The following is a 21,833-nucleotide window of genomic DNA, read 5'->3' as shown; positions in this document are numbered from 1 at the left end:
AAGAGGTTGAACATTTTTAGGATGTGGAATAGCCTTCACCTTAATTTACTTATGAGTAATGTGCGAACTAAGTAAATTATTACAAAATAATATCGAAGTCTGTACGTGAGACGAATGATTGTTGAATCAACAAAATTAATGCGTTAATTATGAACGTGCTAAGAATTATCGGAGTAGAATAATGTCTCATTGTATTTTACTGATCAATGTTACAATTACTTCTTTACCTAATAATCCTCATAATTTCCTGGTGCTATAATGTTTAATTATTTTTGTGACAAATTAAGTCCGTTTTAATATTTATATATATATATTTTTTAATTATATATAAACCCGAAATAAATGTAATTGTTTGTAGTTCATTATTTGAAAAATATTAGGAAAGAGGTAACATATCATTTTGAAAATTGTAAGTGACATCACGTTGACATCTTTAAATTTAAAAAATCCTAAAAATCATACGATATTAGTAATATGATTCATTCTCAAGGAACAAAGAACTGAAAATATTAGTGTAATATCTACAAAATATAAAATTGTACATACAGTCAGTTCGGTAAGTGTCAAATGTAATTATTTTTCTCTAATAATCCTTTACTCAACAACTCTAGTGTTTAAATTAAATGATTTCAGTTTATCTAATGGATAGTTATGAGTAAATCTCATCGTGAATTACATCCTTTGCTTTGCGATGAGTATTCAGATCAGGAAGTTCATACATCAAGTCCCAAGTATCATAAACGATATTCAACCTCCTCTGGCAGAGCTAGAGCACAAGTAAAGGGTGCTGCGGCTATTCTTAATCGTTGGCCAGGTATGTTTTTTAATTATTTTTTTTTTTTACTAATATCAATTTAAAAGTATAAATTTACATCAGTTAAATTGTTTCTTTTTTGTTTTTCAGAACATCTTTCTACTATATTAATATACTGGTGGATAGCGTTCGGTATGATCGCTGTATTAATTTTTGTTATTTACAACAGTGTAGTTGCTATTGCTTTACTACCACAAACACATTTAAGGCCAGCGAAATTGCAGAGTCTCGAAAACAATATAATCGATGGGTCTCCAAATGCTTTGTTACCTAATATATTTATGCACGTTTTTGTGACTAATAATGATATTTTAAATGTTAAAGAACATTTAAGGTATATAGAACCATTTGCAAAGAAATATTCAGCATTTCAAAAGAACCTTATTTTTGTTATTAATGACTCGACCGATGATGTTATCAGTGTCAGTGATGAAATGAAGAACGAAATAGCTTTAAATTCTCTTTGGTCAAAACAAAACGATGTTGTTAAAGGGAGATTTGAAAATAAAATAACATATAAGGTCATCTCACTTTCCAAATATATGGACGACTCTCCAATAAGAAAGGTTTGGCGACGTTTACCACAACAATTTATGCAGTTTCTGACAAGATGTATAGCAGTTTGGGAAAAAGGGGGAATCGCATTTAATCCTGAAATACTTGCCTCTCAACACTTTAGTCCAGTTTACAAACAAAAAATTTATACGTTTTTAAATCAATATGTTAACGTTACTAAGACCACGCCGCAATATAAAAAGAATGAAAAAATTAAAAATAAAAGAAGATTGAACAATATTCGTGATATTATAGAAAATTTAGAAAATGAAAATAATAGTAATCAAATTCAATATAACCTTTCAGAGGCCGAAAATGTGAAGATTATATCAACTGTTAATTATAGCACAAAAAGTAGGAGAGACATCCGATTGGAGACCTTAAAAAAGCGTAATACGAGAAAAAGTGTATCTCAGGAACAAATCGATACAAGCAAGCTAAATAATTATTATAATATTAATAATAATAACAACTCTAACTTAACTACCTTTTCTAAAAAACAAAACAACAAGAGTAAAGGAAACGATATAACAAGTAAACAAAAACTGTTACCCATTTTTCTAAACTTTTTGTCTCCAGATCCCCCAAAAAGCTTAGAACATAATGAATCAATAAGTGAAACACAAAAGAAAAGACTCATGATACACGATAATGATTCATTTACAAAATCAAAGAAAGGCAAAAATCATAATCACTCTCCAAGACCCAAACAAACGAAAGAATTAAAATTTTCAGATTATGCTGTTGATAATACAAAATTGTCCGTCGATTTAAAAGGTAATTTAGTCGCAACTAATACATCTTGCCACGCATTTATTGGTTCAGTTTTTAGTAATGCTATACATCATTCTGAAGAAGAATCCGTTACAGATTTTATCATAAAAGAATTATCAATATTTTGTAAAGGAATTTTGTCTGCGTGTAATGGTGTGGATGTTATTTTATGATAAGTTTTATTTTATAATCATTAGTCGTATTACATTTTATTGTTATGTTTTTAGATTCGAATTGAAATAAAAGGTTAAATTGAAATAAGTTATTTATTATTTCCCTTAGTCTAAAGTTTCGTGTTCAAAATAATGATACTCATCAATATTTTGCACACAAAATGGTAAATATCCCGTACATCTTAACATTATGGCAGCAATTTCTTTTAAACCTGGGTTGAATAAATTTAAGCCGCAGACTAGATTTTATAATTCACAAATTGATAATTGAAAAATACATCGTTTACACATTAATCTTAAATCTTATTTGCTTAAAAGTACACATCTGGACCTTTTATTGCACATGCTTGTGACATTAGAGCTTGTGAAATCCTTTCGTCAATATGCTATATTATTTCGTTCCACAGGTACATCGTATCTGTTATTCCAATTATATGACGATAATTTACAATCTCTGACTTTCCTTATAGCTTCACATCGTCTGCTAATAGACCAATACACAAATCCTTCTGGGCATTTGTACACGTATCCCCTCAATTGTCCACTTGTTGCGTATTCACATTTTAAAAAGGCTGATGAACATTGTTCTCGTTTTTCAAATGGAAAATGTCCAGCTTCTGAACATCTTAAACTATTTTTGGATACAATTACCTAAAAAATGTATATAAGATATATATATATATATATAAAATAAAATATTAACGATTTTTATACATAAAACAAACCATCAATTAGAAATATTATTGAAAATTCTACTCACTATATACTCGTACATATGTATATAATTACTCACCGGTTCATTAAAATAGGCTCCCAATCGTTTTATTCTATTTCTCTGAGATATTTGCCCGTTGCATTTTTTACTTGCTTGTTTTTCTTCTACACACTGAACCTTATTTTCATCGTAAATGGTGTTATTGGGACAATTAAATACAGCTATTTTTACTTCATGATTATCATTATCCTCTGTACATTGATAGAACAAGTTACAATATTTTGGATGTCTTTTGAAAGAACTTGGACAAACAAATAAATTTTGATCCTTTTCAGTATCAGGACAATCTTTGTTTGATTCTGTACTATTATCCTGACCATTTGTTACGGTGGTAGATTCCATAGCTGTACTTTGACTTTCAGTAGTAGATGATGAAATCTCTTCAGTCGTAGTTGTAATTGCTGTGGTACTGGCTTGTGACATTGTTGACGATGTTTGAGTACTCATAGTTGTAGATTCATCCATAATTGTAGTTGTCGATACAGAAGTAGTGATCTCTGTCATATCAGTAGTAGTTTGTGTTGATGAATCTGTCGTTGGCTCTTCACTGTTTGTAGTTGATGTTTGTTGCGTAGAAGATTCGATTGTAGTCGAAGCAATTGTTGTGGAGCTAGGTTTAGTTGGAGGCTCAGTACTTGTTGACATTATTACTGTAGAAGTTTCTGTAGTTGAGGTTTGGGCAGTTGTTTGTTTAGATGGAGTTGTAGAAGGTTGTGTCGTCGTCATTTGAGTGGTTGTAGATGTTGATTCTGCTGTTGAAAATGTTGTAGTAGATGATTGTACTGTTGTCTGTGAAGTAGTACTACTCGTTGTTTCAGATTCTGTTACAATACCAGTAGATTCTGTTTCAGATGACGTCGTTGTAGATACTTCTGTTGTTGAAGGAGAAACGCTACTAGTTTGATTTTGTTGTTCTTTGCCATTGCAATTTCGAGGTGGATAAACTGAATCCTCGTGGTTACAGGTTTCTAAAGCTGGATCCCAAATTGTTCCATCACCACACTCAAAGTGATATATTGAAAACTTTTCTCCGTTATTCTCCCAATCTACACAACGGTAAAATTTTTTGCAATCATTTGGATCAGCGTAAAAGCCGGCCTTAGTACATGTATAGTTTTTATTATTTTCATGATCAGAATTAGACTGGGAACAGTTTGAGTTAGGATCTTTTATAGTAGTCGAAGAATCCATAGGCGTTGATGATGAAACAGAAGGTTGAGAGGTAGTAGGTATACTAGATGAAACGTCAGTGTTGCTACTTGCTGTTGTTGTTTTACTAGTGCTGCTAATTGTCGTTGAAGTTCCATTTAATTTACATGATGGATTTGATACATCCTCGGGATGATTACAAGCTGAAATATCTTGATCCCAAATAGTACCATCACTACAAGTAAAATTATATTTCACGAATCCTTCATTTTCATTGCTAACGCATCTATAAAACTTTTTACAATCTCCCTTATCTCCGAAAAAGCCTTGTTCCGTGCATATAGTTTCATCAGGGAAATTTGTACTTGTACTCGGGTGTACTGTTGTTGAAGTTGTCGGCTGCACCGTTGTTGATGTAGTGTTTCCTTGTGATTCAGATACTGTATCAACAGTAGAATTATTTTTCGTTTCTGTTTCCGCAATACTAACATTTTTACAATTGCTGACTTGATCAATATAATTGCACGATTGAATACGAGTGTCCCAACCTGTTCCTTCGGCACAAGTAAATTCATATTTTGTGAAACCACCACTATCATTTTCTACACATCTATAAAATCTTTGGCAATCATTTTTATTTGGGTAAAAACCTGGATTCGTACACTCTTCGTTATCTTTTTTATGATTACTATCATCTTCTACTGAGCTTTGTGTGCTTGACGAAGACTCTGTTACGACACTTGATGTGGTAATTTCTACTTGAGGAGAACTATCTGTTGTTATAACGTTGTTGTTGTTGTTCTGCTGGTTACAGCTATTTTCCCCTGTATCGTGATCACAAGCTTGAATTTCTTGAATCCAAACTGTTCCTTCTCCGCATGAAAATTCAAATTTAGTATAACCACCCTCACCATTATCAACACAACGGAAGAATTTGTGACAATCTAAAGGATTAGGAATAAAGCCTTCAGATTTACATTCTTTATCATCTGGTTTTGAAGGTTCCTGAACATTTGTGATTGAAGCGTGTGTTGTCGATTTAGGTCCGTCAGTTGAAATGGTCGTATCAGTTTGAGGTTTACTGTCAGAAATTCTACAAGTTTTATTATATGTATCATGATTACAAGCTTTAATATTTTCATCCCAAACTGTCCCATCACCACATGTAAATTCATATTTATAATAACCACCTCTTCCGTTATCAACACATCGGTAAAATTTATTGCATTCCCCGTTTACTGATCCGAAAAATCCTTCTGAGGAACATGAATCCTCGGACACATTAGTCCTTTCTGTAGATGTATATTGAGCTAAAGTTTCTGAATATTCAGGAGATTTTGTAGAAATTGACGTTTTGTCAGTAACAGTACTCATTGAATCAATAGTAGTTTCTATAAATTCATTAGCAGAATCTTTTCCGCAGTTTTCTACCGCCCATCTGTGATTACACGCTTCAATACTGGAATCCCAAACTGTCCCTTCAGCACATTTAAATTCAATCCTATTATATCCTCCTTTACCATTTTCAACACATCTATAAAATTTTTCACAATCATTTGAATCTCCCATAAATCCAGCAGTTTCACACAGATTATTGTTACTTGGAACAACGCTTGTTGTACTTTGGCTTTGGGCTGGATTTTCTGGATCCTGATTACTTGATGTAACATAATGATTTCCTTCATCTTCATTACTATTAAATGGTTCTACAGTATTATAATTATTGTTAGACGATCTTGTACAATCTTTATCTCCTGAATTATGATTACAAGCTTCGATAACAGGATCCCAAACAGTCTCATCGCCACAAGAAAATTCATATTTCGTATACCCACCATCACCATTTTCTACGCATCTATAAAACTTTTTACAATCCCTACTGTCTCCTATAAACCCATTTGTGGTACATTCATTTTGAGAAAGCAGTGTTTGTTTCAATGTTGTTGTCGAAAGCTCTGTGACTATGTTTGATCCCATTGTACTTTGTTGTGAACCGTAGATAGAATCGTAATCATTGTTATCTTTATTTTTTTGTGTTGAAGTTTGAACGAGAGTAATGGTTGTCATTTGTTCAGAATCAATAAAGTTTTCTGAATTTGATCTACAAGATTTTACAGCCCAGGCATGGTTACAAGCCTCAATACTTTCATCCCAGACAGTCCCTTCACCGCAGTTATAGTCAAATCTAGTAAAAGACCCTTTTCCGTTCTCAACACACCTGTAAAATTTCGAACAATCTAGCGAATTTACAAAATAACCACTTGTTGAACATGATTTATCCAAAATGTTTGCTTCTTCGTTTGTTGCTGGCAAAGAAAACGTTGTTTCAATTTTTGAAGTAGTTGTTTTCATATGATCCTGATCCACTAGATTTGAATAACCGAAGTCATCATCAACATTATTAATTCCGTCAGGCAAAGGGTTTATCTCTGAACTAACTACATTTGAGACGCTAGTTTCTGTCGTTAAGCTTTGAGTGAAAGCTGTATTGCCACAGCCTTTCACAGCCCATGCATGATTACAAGCTTCTATCTCACTATCCCAAAGAGTCCCTTGACTACATGAAAATTCGTATTTCGTATAACTGCCTTGACCGTTATCAACACATCGATAAAATTTTTTACAATCATTCGGATCACCAATAAAACCACTTTGTGTACATACATTATTCAATAATTTCCAGGAGTCATTTACACTGCTGCTTAACAATGTGTGTTCTGTTGATGAAGATGGATTTGAAGACATAGTGAATTCTATTTTAATTTCCTGATTTTGACTGTCACTTGTTCCAGATAAAGAGCTATTGTTTTGTTTGTCAATGAAATGAGCAGGGTCTTCATTCTTATCGGTCACAATATTTGCGTTGTCATAAGGTATTGTCACCATACTGAAACTACTACTTGTGATACGTGTATGATCTTTATTTTGATTTATACTTGTAGGACTATCGTTAGATATATAGCTATTTTGAATTTTTTCACCGAAATGATTTAAATTCGGATCTTTATCCACGAGATTATTCTCCTTTTCGTAATGGGTAGTCATGGCATTTAAGACGTTATTACGAGTAGCATCGCGACCACACCTTCTACTTCGAACAGCCCATGCGTAATTACAACTTTGTTTATCATCGTCCCATATCGTTGAATCACTACATACAAATTCATAACGTGTAAAACCTCCTCGAAAATTGTTGACACACCTGTAGAATTTCTTACAATCATAAATATCACCTACAAATCCATCAAAAGTGCACGGATTATTTTTTTCTATCGGTTCTGGTTTTGATAATATTGGATTTGGAGTGAAATCGCTGTTTCTATTATCCCATGGGTACATCCCTGAAATATCAAATGCTTCTGAGAATTGTGGATTGACTGCTGCAGTGGTTGTTAAACTGGCTGTTGTACTATTCAATATATGTAGATCTTTCTCTGAAATTGATATTGAGGTCACTGAACCATTCATTTGAATATTTAACGGTGATGTCGTAATAGGTGATGGCAGTTCTTGCATGTCAAGACCATTTTCGTTAATTTCGAGATTGTTTGAAGAAATTGCAGCACCACATTCAGATCTCTTTGTATTAGAAGCATGATTACAAATTTCTGTCTCGGGATCATACACGGTGCCTGGACCGCATTGGAACTGAAACCATAATGAAAATAAGTATGGAGAAAATGTCACATTTTTTATGAATGATAAAATAAATGTGATAAAATACAGTGAATGAAATGTTGTTTACCCTAAAAACGTTAAATTTTCCACGAGATGATTGAACACATCGGTAAAAAACAGAACAATCCATTGGATCGGCCTGGAATCCTTCGTTGTGGCACATAATTGGGTCAGGTTTGTATCCAGAGTATAGTTTTACAATTCGACCGCTAACCCTTCCTCGACGAGTTTCATTTTTATCTGTTTTTAAGGAAAATAATATTTATTGATAAAGAAAAACAATCTATTTCTTATATTAATTTCACGTATATATACATACCATTTTCATTTGACTGTATAGTTTTAATAAGCGCGGAAAGCACTACAAAAGATAGACAAGATCTTCTTATGTTCAGTTTCATTGTGACCTTGATAATGTATTTCGTTATCTAAAATTCGTCATTACGAACAAAGAAAACCTGGAATAAAGAAACCACGTCAAAATAATTTGTCGAATAAAAATATACAAGCTTCCTCTTCACAGTTAATATACATTAATATAGTCTAAGGCGTCAAAAGAGACGGAACCTCTTAGCTATCAATGGATTCACTGTGCGGGTGCCGGGTTCATCGCTTTGCAGGGAGAGGAGGTTCAAGTGCCTGGGAGTTGTGACCCAGGTGTAGGTTTAAGGAGCTCCTATCTAACGCGCGTTAAACGCCCACCTCCACCGTCCAAGCTCCACTCTCTACCTAACCAAATTTGAAAAGAACCTACTAGGGCTGCTTCGAAGTACGTTCCAAGAATGAATTGATATTAGTTCTAGACAGGCCCAAGTCTTCTAGTATACCTCTCGCTCCCGTTTCTACCGAGTACAAATCTACAACGTATGTACCTATTTCGAGTAGGTTCGTTAGTGAGCCGTAATATTTATTGAGCTTGATGGCATGGTCTCTAGGGATATTGGTTTCCCAAGGAACTGTAAGCTCTATTACCACAATGCGCTTTAAAATTCGCGAATATGTCTGGACTGGCCGACACACAAATATTACTAATTTTAGAATAACGAAAGATCGTTATTATTGATAAGTATGTATGTAAGTGTGGATACTCAGTTGGTACAACCCATATCGAATATAAGTTTAACTTCTCAGTGACAGATTGATGACGCAAAACAAATTATTTTCGATTCCTGATGTACATACATAGAATTTTAATGCAAAGGAAAGTCCGCTGCTAAGCTGTATGCTTAAGAAATAATTAACAATGCCAAATTTAAATTCAAAACTTGTTTATCTGTTATATAATATATATATATATATATAGGTTAAAATATTAATTAGAATATAGTCCTTTCTATCTATCTGTATTTACGATTTGGTTTTAAAACAAGACAAAAACATCAAAAGTTTTATTTACTTTTCCATCGTTAAGTATAATCGCTAAACGTATTAAATAATATTATTATTCGTTCCGTATTTTAACTAAAAATGTGTATTGGAATTTGTTTATTTATTATTTTAATAACAAAACGTGATCAAAGCTATTTCACAATAATTCAAAGAAAATAATTTTCTACAGAGCGTGATGACTTGAACAACAATAAATCAGACTAAGAATTTCTTAAGAAATGCTTTCGATTAAATGATTTTTTATTTGTCTTACAGAAATATTAATATCCTTTTTTTTTAATTTGGATCGTAACCCTAACGTCGCGTTACTGAATGGAAATTCGTTGATTCTTAAAAAAAAAAAATCATAAAATCATCTATAGTTACGTGAATTGCTTAGTAAGGTTTTATTGTTATAAGTATTTAATAGTAATCAAATAAATTTTATTATATTTTTATCATCGAAAGGCAATTAACGATTAACATAACCGCAGTCAATAACATAAGTGCCTGTAATACATACTATACTGAGGTCACTGCAATTACATTTTATCGTATACTAAAAAAATTCAACAAGGTAAGCGATACCACAAGTGTATGATGAACACTTTGTAGAAGTTATACGTTGTGATGAACAGCCCTCCCGCAACCGAGATAAATAAATAATGCGTTAAGTCCCTGTCTTTGAAAACGCACGCTAAGAGCCCATCATTGCACGCAATAATTCCTCTGGTATTTTTATAAAGGTCACATGTGAATAACCCGTCTTCATAAAAACAAATCAACTTCGTTAGTTCATTGCCGCCGATAATTACATATAAAAAAAGACAAAAGCCGGTTCCTATGTTACAATTTTTTCTACGTATGACATAGTATTGCAAGACGGGTGTCATGGCGCTGATGGAATTGCGTATTCATAATATGAAAATTGGATGTATGATTCAGCAATTATTTAAGTCACAAGGTCAGTGTTTTTATTGTTACATCTGTTGAAAAAAATATATTTATTATTTAAGTTAATATTAATATTCGTGTTAATAAATTATTCAAAGAAAATATAAAAATATTTATTTTCTCTTATACAAAAATTACTTTAAAACCATTTAAGGGATTTGGGGTATTTTTAGTTGTGAGTTTTTCTAAAAATAAAAGCATAATTTAAAATATACAAATAAAAATAAAACTGCATTATATGGGCACAGACCTGCCAGTATTTTTTTTAATACGTCAAAAGTTGCGTCAAATCTTAGATAAGAGTAAAATATCTAAGACTCATATTTTACTTTATATACCCAGTGCTCAAGTTAACAATTTAAATTAATTGTAATTATAAATATTTTTTTCATTAAAGTAATACAATTAAATTACATATTGATTTGCAGATTTTATTGTAAAATCCGAAAATAAGAGTGTTCTCCAAAAACTCAACCATTGCTGTTTTATATTTGAAATTAATTTCTTTCCAAAAAGAATGCATCAAAATTCATCTCTCGGGTGCACTTAATTATAAATAAAAAAGTCATGTTCGATTTCTATTTATGGCGTAGTGACGTATGGTCTTGTTAATACTGAGATCTTGCAGCGAGTATAAAATTGCGTAAGTGTTTTATTGCAACTTGAAGGTTGGCTTGAAACTGGTTCTAGAAGATTCCCTTACAGCACCTGTGCTGAACTACATTCTTGTGGGCTGATTTTTTGAAATAAGATAGTATTTGCAAGTAATTGCCATCGAGGGTAAGAGGGGAGGAGTGCGATATAGAGCCCAAGGGAAATTACCGTGCATGATATTGCCAGATAATTGCAGACTATAACATCTCTCTTAGCAAATAGATCTTGAATGGATTACTGCCTACGTAGCGTTCAATTATATTATTAAAAACTCGTTACCCATCTGTAAACGCACTATTAGCTATGTAAAAGCCTCCATTTTAAGTGAGCAGGATCATTTCTAAGATAAAGAAAATGTTCGTGTGCGAATTCTCCACATGCATTGATTGCAATGACGATTGTGTGAAAATATTTCCATATAAAAACAGTCCATTACATAAATATCTTAATTGTATAAAATCGCATCAATTATTGCATGCTGTTACCTACTCATTCACGGTCAAGGTTATTTATTTGCATCCATAAACTAATTATTAAATATAATTACATATATAGGTAAAAAACACTTTTAATTGTCATAAATGATTGGTATATCACTCGTGTTTTTCCCGTGAATTCACTTGTGTTTGAAGATCATCCGTAATCTCAAGTTAACTAATCTATAGCACACGAAATAACATAATAATATTCGTAGAATAAATAGTTTATGGCTTTATAAGCATTTAAATAATACATTTACAAGGCAAATAAATTATGCCAGTTCTGCATTAAATTATTGTTGTAACTTTGTACTTTGTAGCTTTTGTTTAAGCTGAATAAATATCTTCACTTCTAAGGTTCTTTAATACAAATCTATAATAATATACATGATTTCCTGAAGTTGGTATTTTACTAGCCCTGGAGTCGAAAACGAACAGTAGGCTTACCCCCAATTCGCATCATTATACTTCATACCTACACACCGAAAGTTAATTGCATGAGAAACGGTAAACGCTTTGTATTGTGACAATGCAAACTCGTTCTAAGCTTACAGGATAAACCTTTACTTTGACGTATACGCTGGTTGAGCACTCGTTACACGAAAAAAACTTTTTTCGTATTTATTTTTTACTAGCTTAAGAAGTCCAATGACCAGGTTTCACGCAAGACTAGTATATGATTTTTTATAAACGGTTTCTCCTAGTAGTTTAATAAAAGATAAAAATGTGGGAAACGAATAGTATATCTATTTGAATACATATTTATACCCATGTGTTACTCAACGTGATGAAATATATAGTCTACAATAATTACAATGTAAATTTTATGATCGCATTAACACCGGATATTACTTTAATTGTTTATTATTCCTATGAACGATGGTCATCATTGTTCACATTCAAAATGCGTGACTAATATTCTGATGGCGTCTCCAAAGTCCGGTTAAAGTTCAAAAAGCCATTTTGACATGACCTTGAGCAGAAGTTACCAATTATTCGGTTACCCGTAAAAACATTTAAATTTCTGACAAAACTTACATTCGACAATTTAATTACCTCTGCTCACGGTTTTATTGTTAAAAGAAATAAATGTTACAGATTTTGTAACTGCGGATGTCGATTTTAAAGACAAAATATATCTTCCTTGTTGTTCTCATTAGATTACTGGACAAAAAATTGTTAAATTGTAATTATGCAAATATCGCTAAAATTATGTAAGCTAGAACGAATGTTTGGCCATACGTAATAACTTTTTTTATAAACACAGACTATAAAAACAATTGGTGGTCTATGTAAGGTTATACAAGTGTCTCTTTGAGACAATTAAAACGTCCTTTTTCTTACGGGGGTTATTTCGTAGGATGGTATTGTAGCAGAAATGTTTTAAATTACTATTACCTTGAAGACGATTAATAATTTTTTACATTAAATACAAAATGTACTTTTATGATTTTCTAACAATATTTTAAACGAGTTTTATATTAAATAGCGTCTATACATATATCACTTAGTGCTTTTATATTTTCTTATCAAGTAAAAAAATCATACAGTTTTAGAAGCAATAGTTAAAAATTGTTCTTTAAAAATCTCTTTTATTAACTATTTTTCAGAGATCCTATAAAAAAAATATAGTTATACTACAAATAGTCTAGTCTAGTCTTCTTAAAAAAATATTAACAACAATTTGAAACACACAAATGATAGGAATTTTTTTTTTTATTCCATTTTTAATAAATAGATCAACCCTTGTTAATTTTCGGAACATTATATGCAGATGTTCCCAGACCGCTTGATTTTCATTTCTCTAGTATAATATATTAATTGAATAAATTATGTTTTAATAATTTCGTATTTCCTTAATACTTCGTACCTTGACCCCACGTGTTTGCTGGATACCGTAATTTTCCAGCCGGATCACGATTTTCATGCAGGCATGCCTGTCTATCATTACACGATGACTTCATAATGTTTTAAAAACATCAAGTATTATTTGCGTCTCTAATTCTTTGGAATATACATTTCCTTTTTAATTATTATATAATATATATCCTGATTGTTTGTACCGATCGCTAAGGAGGTTTTATATTCGTCCGCCTAGACATTAACATTACATTTATTTCTTTATGCAGCCTAATTTACTAGGAACATTTAAGTAATTTATTAGTATGCGTCAAATATATAGACAGTGAAAGTCTTTTGTGAATAATTTTCTATGTCAAGTCTGGTATTTATTTGCTACGAAAATTTTATACTGAGAAGTAGCAAAACTGATGAATGAATATGTATGCTCATGAGTAAATATAACTTTAATTTTATTCGTTGCTAATAAAGAAGATATTGCCATTTCTGTAAAAGGATAAAAATGTATCTTGGTATAACGAGATGCTATGCAAATATCTTTTTCTACATTCTTATTACCACCTACAGGTTTACACTTAAATTATTTTTCATATTTGCTATACTAGTTAGACTGTACTTATTTAATTATTACCTTAGATTGATCGTTTAGTGTGAACGACCGAAAGCAAACGGTAAAACTATTGTAATTTGTCAAACGACAAATTTGTGTTAGAAAATTATTGGAAACCGTTATCTAACGTCCCAAAAAAATAGAACATTCTCACTTAAGGATTCATTAATCAACTAAACTTATAGAATATGAAGCAATAAAATCATTATGAATATTTTCTTTATCGACAATGATGAATATGACAAATAATTCCATTCATTAATCAATGAGAGGCTATGATATTTTTGAGCCGAATGGCTCGTGTCAAAAATACATTTATATTGAAAAATATTCATAGTTAACAATAGATCTGTATCCAGAATCAACGTCCAAATGGAGTTACCAAGTACAAAGCACTTCTTTATAAAGCATTTCTATTCTTAACATTCCCTTATACTTTATTTTTCCTTAAGTAATTTCTGTTTTTGTCTTGCTCTCTGTGAATAAAAAAATAATACGCGCAACATATTTTTGTTTCTAAAGAATTAAATGTGGTATGAAATCTAAATAGTTGTATTTAAAATTCCAAGACCTTATTAAAAGTCAATTTATTAAAAAAAATTAAAGATCTAGTAATGTATCATCGAAGTAGAAGATACAAAGTCCTGTTTATGTCAAAAGTATGGATTAAATACTTTATCTAAATCAATCCAGCAATCATGTGATTAAGCAACTTTACGAGCGGAAGCTTAAAGATGCTATCTCCGTTCCGGTGATTCTGTTATCATTTTGCAACCGATACTCGTACTTTCTTATTGTTCGGTTTTAATTGTTGTGTGAATCGAATGTAGTTCAATGTTAGTTAAACTATTTGAATAATTCAGATGTAATCTTCTATATTTAAGTTAACTTTATTACTTCATTCTCTCATTTTCAAGCTATTGAAAAGGTTTTACACTGTAATTTGTAATAAATATAAAAAATAAAAAACCCACGGCATCGTAAAAACAAATTGATCTGGTATTAATTTTGCAGATGTAATATTTAATAAGGCATTATAAAATTTATAGTATTTAATTGACCCTTTAAAATATTTTGCAAAACTTAGTAATCAATAAATCACGTACTTTATAACAAAGATAAATTAGCAAAATAGGATCATTCATTTTATTACATTGTTGTATTAAATTTATTGCATATTTCAAACAATAAGAATTCCTTGATATAACTATAAGAAGTTAGTAAATTCAACATTGATGAAACTAATATGGTGACAGTATTAAAACACCAATTGTATGTATTTATCATATGATTTGATTTTTGCTATTACCTGTTTATTGTATAGCATAAATACGCAAAACTTTTGTTACAAATATTTTTGGAAACGAATGTCATTGACGGGGATTACTGCCTACCCTAAATTGAAGTAGGTTGTAATATCGGTAAAAATGATTTCATTGTCGAAAAAAATTGCGGCTGAATCCAGAAGTATAAAATTAAAGATTATTTTTTTTATTATAAAGTCGTAAACATTAGTCATAAACACATCCGAACACACTTTTTATGACAATACAACTTGTAATTTAAATTTTAACGATACAATAAAACGAAACGGTTCTAAAATAATAAATTGTACAACATTATTGTTATCTAAAAAGTATGTATAACTTTGTTTGTTTTTGAAAATGATTATTAGATCGATGTTTTGAATAGACATTATTAAGTATCGTACAGTTAAATCAGGTTCATAGACACTAGATATAGGCCACAGATCAGCTCGACTACAATATACTCCTTGACTTAATTAGAGATATTGTAAGCTATTTTATTTTAGTGTCATCAAATACAGACAATAGTTGTTGCAGACAAAACAAAAATTTCGACAAAAGTATTATAATAGAAAATAGATGTTAAAGAGATTGAGCATAGCAGTAGACTATAGACCAATGAAATCCTCCTAAGTATGTAGAACTTGTATTACAATACATAGAACCTAATATACAAATCTAACAGCATCTAATAGCAATCTACTTCAAAGTATTTCAAACTGTTCGTATGAAATGAAAAGAAACAAGTTAAACGTTCAACATTTGATGTTAGTGACGAAATAAAGGTATTAAAATAAAAAAAATACCATTTTGGACTGTAATGAACAAAGCTGTGATTGTTACTTTGATGCCTAATTAAGAAAACAAAAAGGCAAAAAACCCTTGTAACGCATGAAACAAAACATCCTTATTTAGTACGTGTTCCACGATAACAATCTCATAATTATAATTTCTGGATTTAGGAGTTCATTGAACTCTCGGTGGGCGTGCCAATACCTATTTATGATGACGCAGCGCTTGATTTGCGAGGTCTTAAATATTCTCATATCCTAACTTCTGTTTGCATTGTGTTTTTGTTTACCACCGTGTAATTTTTACACATCAAATTAACACGTATGACCCTATTCCATATAAAATGATAAATTTTAATTGATAATGCAATATCATTTGTATTCCATTGTGAGTTTATTTATAATTTTTTACAATTAGTATGTTTTAAGATTTATTATATTTTATTTGTCGTTTGTACCTAAATCAACGTGTACACAGATTTATTACACGCTAAAATAATTTAACATTTCTTATTTTTAAAAACAATGATGTAAGTAAATGTTTTACAAAGTTCCAGATATATTGTATCAAGTTATGTTAGGTACTTGTAACACCGGCTTTATCCCGGTTAGGGAACACTTTTATTTTTATCCAACGCTCATTTGTAAGATGTCCTTTTTTATTTAACAATATTGATTTCATGTATTGTGTTGCTATATTATAATAATATTTTAGAAACACAGTTAAAATAATTCGTGCGTTTGTAGGTATATGGATTTTTTAATATGGACTTCTTCTTTCGATATTTAAAATGTTATTTTTTAATTATTATTTTTTTCGTCATAACAACGCTCAGTTTGGTAATATTGTGATATAAATAAACATTTGATAGTACTCCATCCTGTGATAATCTATATATTTACTTTATCTAGTACATCTTCAGTAAGATAGACATACATTCGAGATCAGTACCGTTGATGCGTGTTGAGAATAATGATAATATTTATTACATTTGGGAGAAATAGCGGATTCTTGGCATTGAACTTGGCAGGGACCTACTTGGCCTTGCATCCAAATATGCCATTACCGGTTCGAAGGCAATGTATGGATATCGTATTTAGGTACAAGATCAGAAAAGATTTCACTATATTGTATTTCTCCGTCTATTCTTATATTTGTCCTATATTCAATTTATATCTCAAGTGTCCAAAGTGTCCAAACCTTTTGCGTCTAATTAAACAACTAACATGTTTAAATTCATCGTCATTCATTTAAATTCCATCGATTTATTATCATTTTTAAAGGAACAAAATTTATCTTTACAAGCATATAGATATATGTGATGGAATATCGTTGACTCTTTTGCTAAAATTAGATTTTAATCTTAAATAAAATACCTCCTTTCTCGCAAAATGTGACACTTTTTTTTTTGTTTTTGTTTCAATTGATTTGGTCCTAATGATGATTAGGACATAAAAATCTCAATTCCACTTTGACTACCTCTCATATAAAGGTAATTAAAAAAATAGTAGATACTTATAATGCCGAAAGCTTTATTAAAGAAATATTTGAAATAATGAATTTCGGACAATGTATTTAATTAAAGTATTTAATAACCATGCATTGAACAATTATTTTGCAGTGTTAATCATAGGAACTGGGGATCACATTAGTATTTGTGTGAACTTTGCTACTTTTGAACATTAGACTCTCGATTACTTTTATATACGACTTATGCAACCACAAAATTATTTACTTACAGTACGTTATTAATATACATTAATTCTCATTAGCCATAATTCTGAAACATGATCTGGTTAAAACCAAAAAAGGATTAGAACGAAGCCGTCCCCTGCTGGCTCCGGTTCGGGAATGTGCTCGACTTATAATTCATTACTCCATACCTTTATTTTGATATAATTGTTGAATTACGACATAATAAGAATCCTTATTAACGATTTACTCCTAAGAGTATATTACTTTCGATGTATGTTTCTCATACAAAAACTTTAATATAACTAATGCGCTCAAAATAAAATAGCGTTGTTATTACATTTTTCTCAGTTCAGTTCTCCAACTGCCCCTTGTCTCGGAGAAAAGTACTATACCGCTCAGGTATTCAGGACTCCCAGGGATAGGCCCAGAACGTTTTAGCTATGGTTTGACGAGAAGCCGCCTGCCTGAACCCAAATCTCCTTCAGAATTCAGTTGTTCACAAGTTATTTCACCAGTAGTCGATCGCCAGAACCCTGGTTTCCCTTAAATGGTATCTTTCGCTATTAACGGCAATTATTTATCTAGTATTAACTGTATATTTTTACTTTTGACTGTATATTTTTCACTCGGACAAGGATACTTTGTGTCTCATATAATACATATACAAATATTATAACCAACGTATACGTTTTCATATTTAATTACGCGTTTTATGTTTATCTGTGTGTTACAAATTTACATCATCAAACTACATCCAATGAATTTACCGACTCTCATTCAATAACACGTCCATATGGATGAAAACTTATGAATGGAATCTATTAACACTCCGTATATAGTAAACATAGGGTAAGCATTCAGCCTTTGCGTGAAATTATGAAATACTTGCTTCATATTGCACATATTACCCTTACATTATCTTGGTTTCTTAGAGACGTGTAGGAATGAAGAATAATATGATTTTAATGTATATTAATCGTCATATGTACTGACAATGCTTAGAAATCATCCGATTTTAGTTAGAATTATATAAGTAAAGCGAGAAATAATAAAACACTGTAAAACATTTAACTAAACCGCAGGTTAACCGCAAATCCTATGTATCTTTTAAGTTTTTTTTTTAAACATGACCATACACAGCTTAAATAAGAAGTCATTAGTTATTAAGTGATGCCTAATTTTAAGGTAAAAGAAATTTATACGCTTATGCTTATTTTTAGCTCATGCTTAAAAATATTTCTCAAACCACGTGAGAAACCTTTTTTTACCTTTAACGCTCATCTGATTTTCAAGGGTAAGTACCTAATACTGGGAGCAAGAGTTATATTGTACCAAAACTACATATTATCATAAAAAAGGTAATTAAAGTTTCTAAGGGTAATATTATTATAAAAAGGTTGCATTATAACAACATAATAGGTTTTGAAGTAATAAAAAAATATTATTATTTCGTAAAGAATAATTCACAATTTAGTTTCCCCGCTGGCTAAGAAATACCTTCACTTTATAATGAACTTCTAAAAGTGTGGAAAATATGACTATCATAGTTCAGATATTTAATAAGTATGCTCACCCCACATTTGCATTATCACACGACATATAATTCGTTTCCCGGTTCTATCCCATAACTTTTATATTTATAAATAAAAACTTTTCATTCTCCGTATTTTGTGAGGCGACGTGAACTTAATATAAGCACATTGAAAGCTTGCTATTTTGAAGTACCAAATTTTACACTTACAGGGCACTTACGAGTACATTAGATATATGTGTCCACGTGACTCTGAGGTAGCTCATCAATTATACAAAAAGTATTAAAAAAAGTTGGATTAAATTTCGCCTGCACGTAGCTATAACACTGAGATATTTCATAAATATATGTACGTATGTCCTAACAAATACTCGATGGCGAAGCCTCGACTAATTACTAGCGTTACTTCTAGTTTCCTTACGATAGTTTTCAAAAGATTAAAATTTTTTTTTAAATAAAAACTTCCGTTAAATTGAAAACGGATGGTTTGTGTTTATAAAGATTAAACTAAGGGTCGAGATACAAGATACGAAACTGGTTCGCTGGTATGCAATATTGACGATTCCATATGACATCTTTGTGTCCCGAGTCTAGGGATGGGTTTTATAAATAGATTTTGTATTAAAAAAACATGTTAATATTACCCGTTCGAGTACCGCGACGTTATCTTCTGCACCTTATTTTTTTAACCTCGTGTTGTTTTTTTTTTTTTTAAGAACCGTAGTTTATTTATGCCTTAAGTATATTTTAATACAGACATGTTTATGTAATAAAGAATGATATTACTTACTTATCTAGACGACATAAATAACTTTTATATCTCTAAAGCATACGTTACAAATCTTCTCATATAAATCTTGTAAAATCAACGCAATAGTGGGTTTAATTGTAATTTTATGGTAAAATATTTTGAAATAGTTTTTATATAGTTAAAAAAAGTTATACTAATATGATATGTTAATAATAGGGAAATAAAAAAATGGAAAAAAAATAGCTGAAAATGAAGTATTAAATCGCCAACGTAAATTTAAAAAGTTGTGTCTGTTACTTAGGATACCTAATTGCCAACGTGACAAGAAGATCAATCATCGGATGGAAGAAATTCATCCAATTTAAAAAAAAATACTTTTAAGATATTTTTTAAAAATTTTACAAAATTTTTAATCGAAAGAATTTTCAATATTAGCAATTCTTTAATTTAAAATATATTTAAGTGTTAAATAATTTACATTTGATAATGAATACTTTTATTTACAAAACATATTTAAACATTAATCATAATTAATGATTTTAAACTGACTCTGTATAGAAATGCGATTATATTTTATCTCGGAATCTCGAGTTTTGAAACCTGGCACTAAAAACCTACCTACTGTTTACGTACGTGGGACCCTTAATTTTGAATTGGATTTTAATTAAGCCGTCTGGGAATATGATTCAAAATATACATTGTTCATTACCTAATAGTTATTTTTTATTGCCAATGGGACAAAAAATACGATTTAAATTATATGCAAATAATGACTTGGAAGAAATCAAGTTATCTGTATACTGTGTATACTAAATACACCATAAATAGTACAATTAGTGATTGGCATATATGATTAAATTCAAAATCTCATTATAATAACATACAACATGCTACACGAACAGATATAATTTTAACATTGAGATCAAGCTAAGACCGACTTTTTGCAGCCAATCTTCAAATAATAGATCATTGAAACCACAACACGACTTCATGACTCACACAGGTGAAAGATTGCTTTTTTTTCTTTTGCGGTGAGAATTTTAAATTATGAGATTTTTGAACGCCGAGAAACCATTGCTCAAATTATTTTCACGCTGTCGTACTTTATTAGGCTTAGGTATTATCATAAATTAGTTATTTATAATTTAAAAATTATATAAATCTTTCAATTATTTATTCCTTTTTTAATTCACAATTTACGAATATAGTTTATTTTAATTTAAATGTAGATATTCTATACGTATCTTCTAAAAAACGAGGGAATTTTTTCCAACAAGCGATTTATCTCTCAACAAGCTCCAGGCGGTAGCAATAGAATTAACATGAATCGTGCACTTCCAAGTGCTATCTACTTAATTATCTATTCTTTTCTCTAATCGCTTACAATTACATTTCCTAGTGATTGAATTACTGTGATTAAGCTTAGGAAAAGGTTTAATAGAATACAAAAGTAATGAAACCAAAATTGTTTATACATTTGCATTATGTACATATTTTAAATAAAATTTAAAAAAAAGTTTTACTATAATGATAACGTAAATTTTACTGAAAAAAGATTTAATTAATTATTCATTTCTATATCTAATTATAAAGAAAAAAGTAGAAAAAAAAATCTAATGGCTTCTCTTTAGAAAACAATGTTACCGCGACTGTCAAAGCCATTAAACCTAACAGTATTATAAAAAATATATTTTTTTTTTCATATAAAGAAATAAATATAAATATAACAATAATTTTTTACATTCATACTTATTGTTATTTCCAAAATATTTTAAAGAAGCTACTTACCGCAGTTAAATCTGGACACAATTTATTTAAAATAATATAATTATCACTTATATCACAATATATAAAAATAATTATATATATATATATATTTTTTTGTTAAACCAAATTTATTTTTTAAGATCTAAG

The 21,833-nt window shown here is 30.4% G+C and overlaps 2 protein-coding genes across 2 annotated transcripts; one reads left to right on the top strand and one right to left on the bottom strand.

Annotated features, from left to right (window-relative positions):
• The first annotated feature begins 254 nt into the window (after nt 1-254).
• On the top strand, nt 255-2,398 carry LOC116775026 (uncharacterized). Its single transcript, XM_032667813.2, has 3 exons — nt 255-556; nt 634-814; nt 905-2,398. The coding sequence occupies exons 2-3, from the start codon at nt 652-654 to the stop codon at nt 2,314-2,316; spliced, it is 1,575 nt and encodes a 524-aa protein (XP_032523704.2). The 5' UTR covers nt 255-556; nt 634-651; the 3' UTR covers nt 2,317-2,398.
• Nucleotides 2,391-21,789, bottom strand: LOC116775036 (serine-rich adhesin for platelets). The gene is made up of 5 exons (XM_061521269.1): nt 21,708-21,789; nt 8,238-8,376; nt 7,986-8,158; nt 3,110-7,888; nt 2,391-2,967 (listed from the first exon to the last, which is right to left on the bottom strand). Exons 2-5 carry the CDS (start codon nt 8,317-8,319, stop codon nt 2,695-2,697), a joined length of 5,307 nt encoding a protein of 1,768 aa, XP_061377253.1. The 5' UTR covers nt 8,320-8,376; nt 21,708-21,789; the 3' UTR covers nt 2,391-2,694.
• Nucleotides 21,790-21,833: the final 44 nt, after the last annotated feature.

Source organism: Danaus plexippus, chromosome 8 (assembly GCF_018135715.1).
Source record: "Danaus plexippus chromosome 8, MEX_DaPlex, whole genome shotgun sequence".
Taxonomy (NCBI): Eukaryota; Metazoa; Arthropoda; class Insecta; order Lepidoptera; family Nymphalidae; genus Danaus; species Danaus plexippus.
The sequence above is the reverse complement of the archived record's forward strand: the minus strand, read 5'-3'. Positions and strand labels throughout refer to the sequence as shown.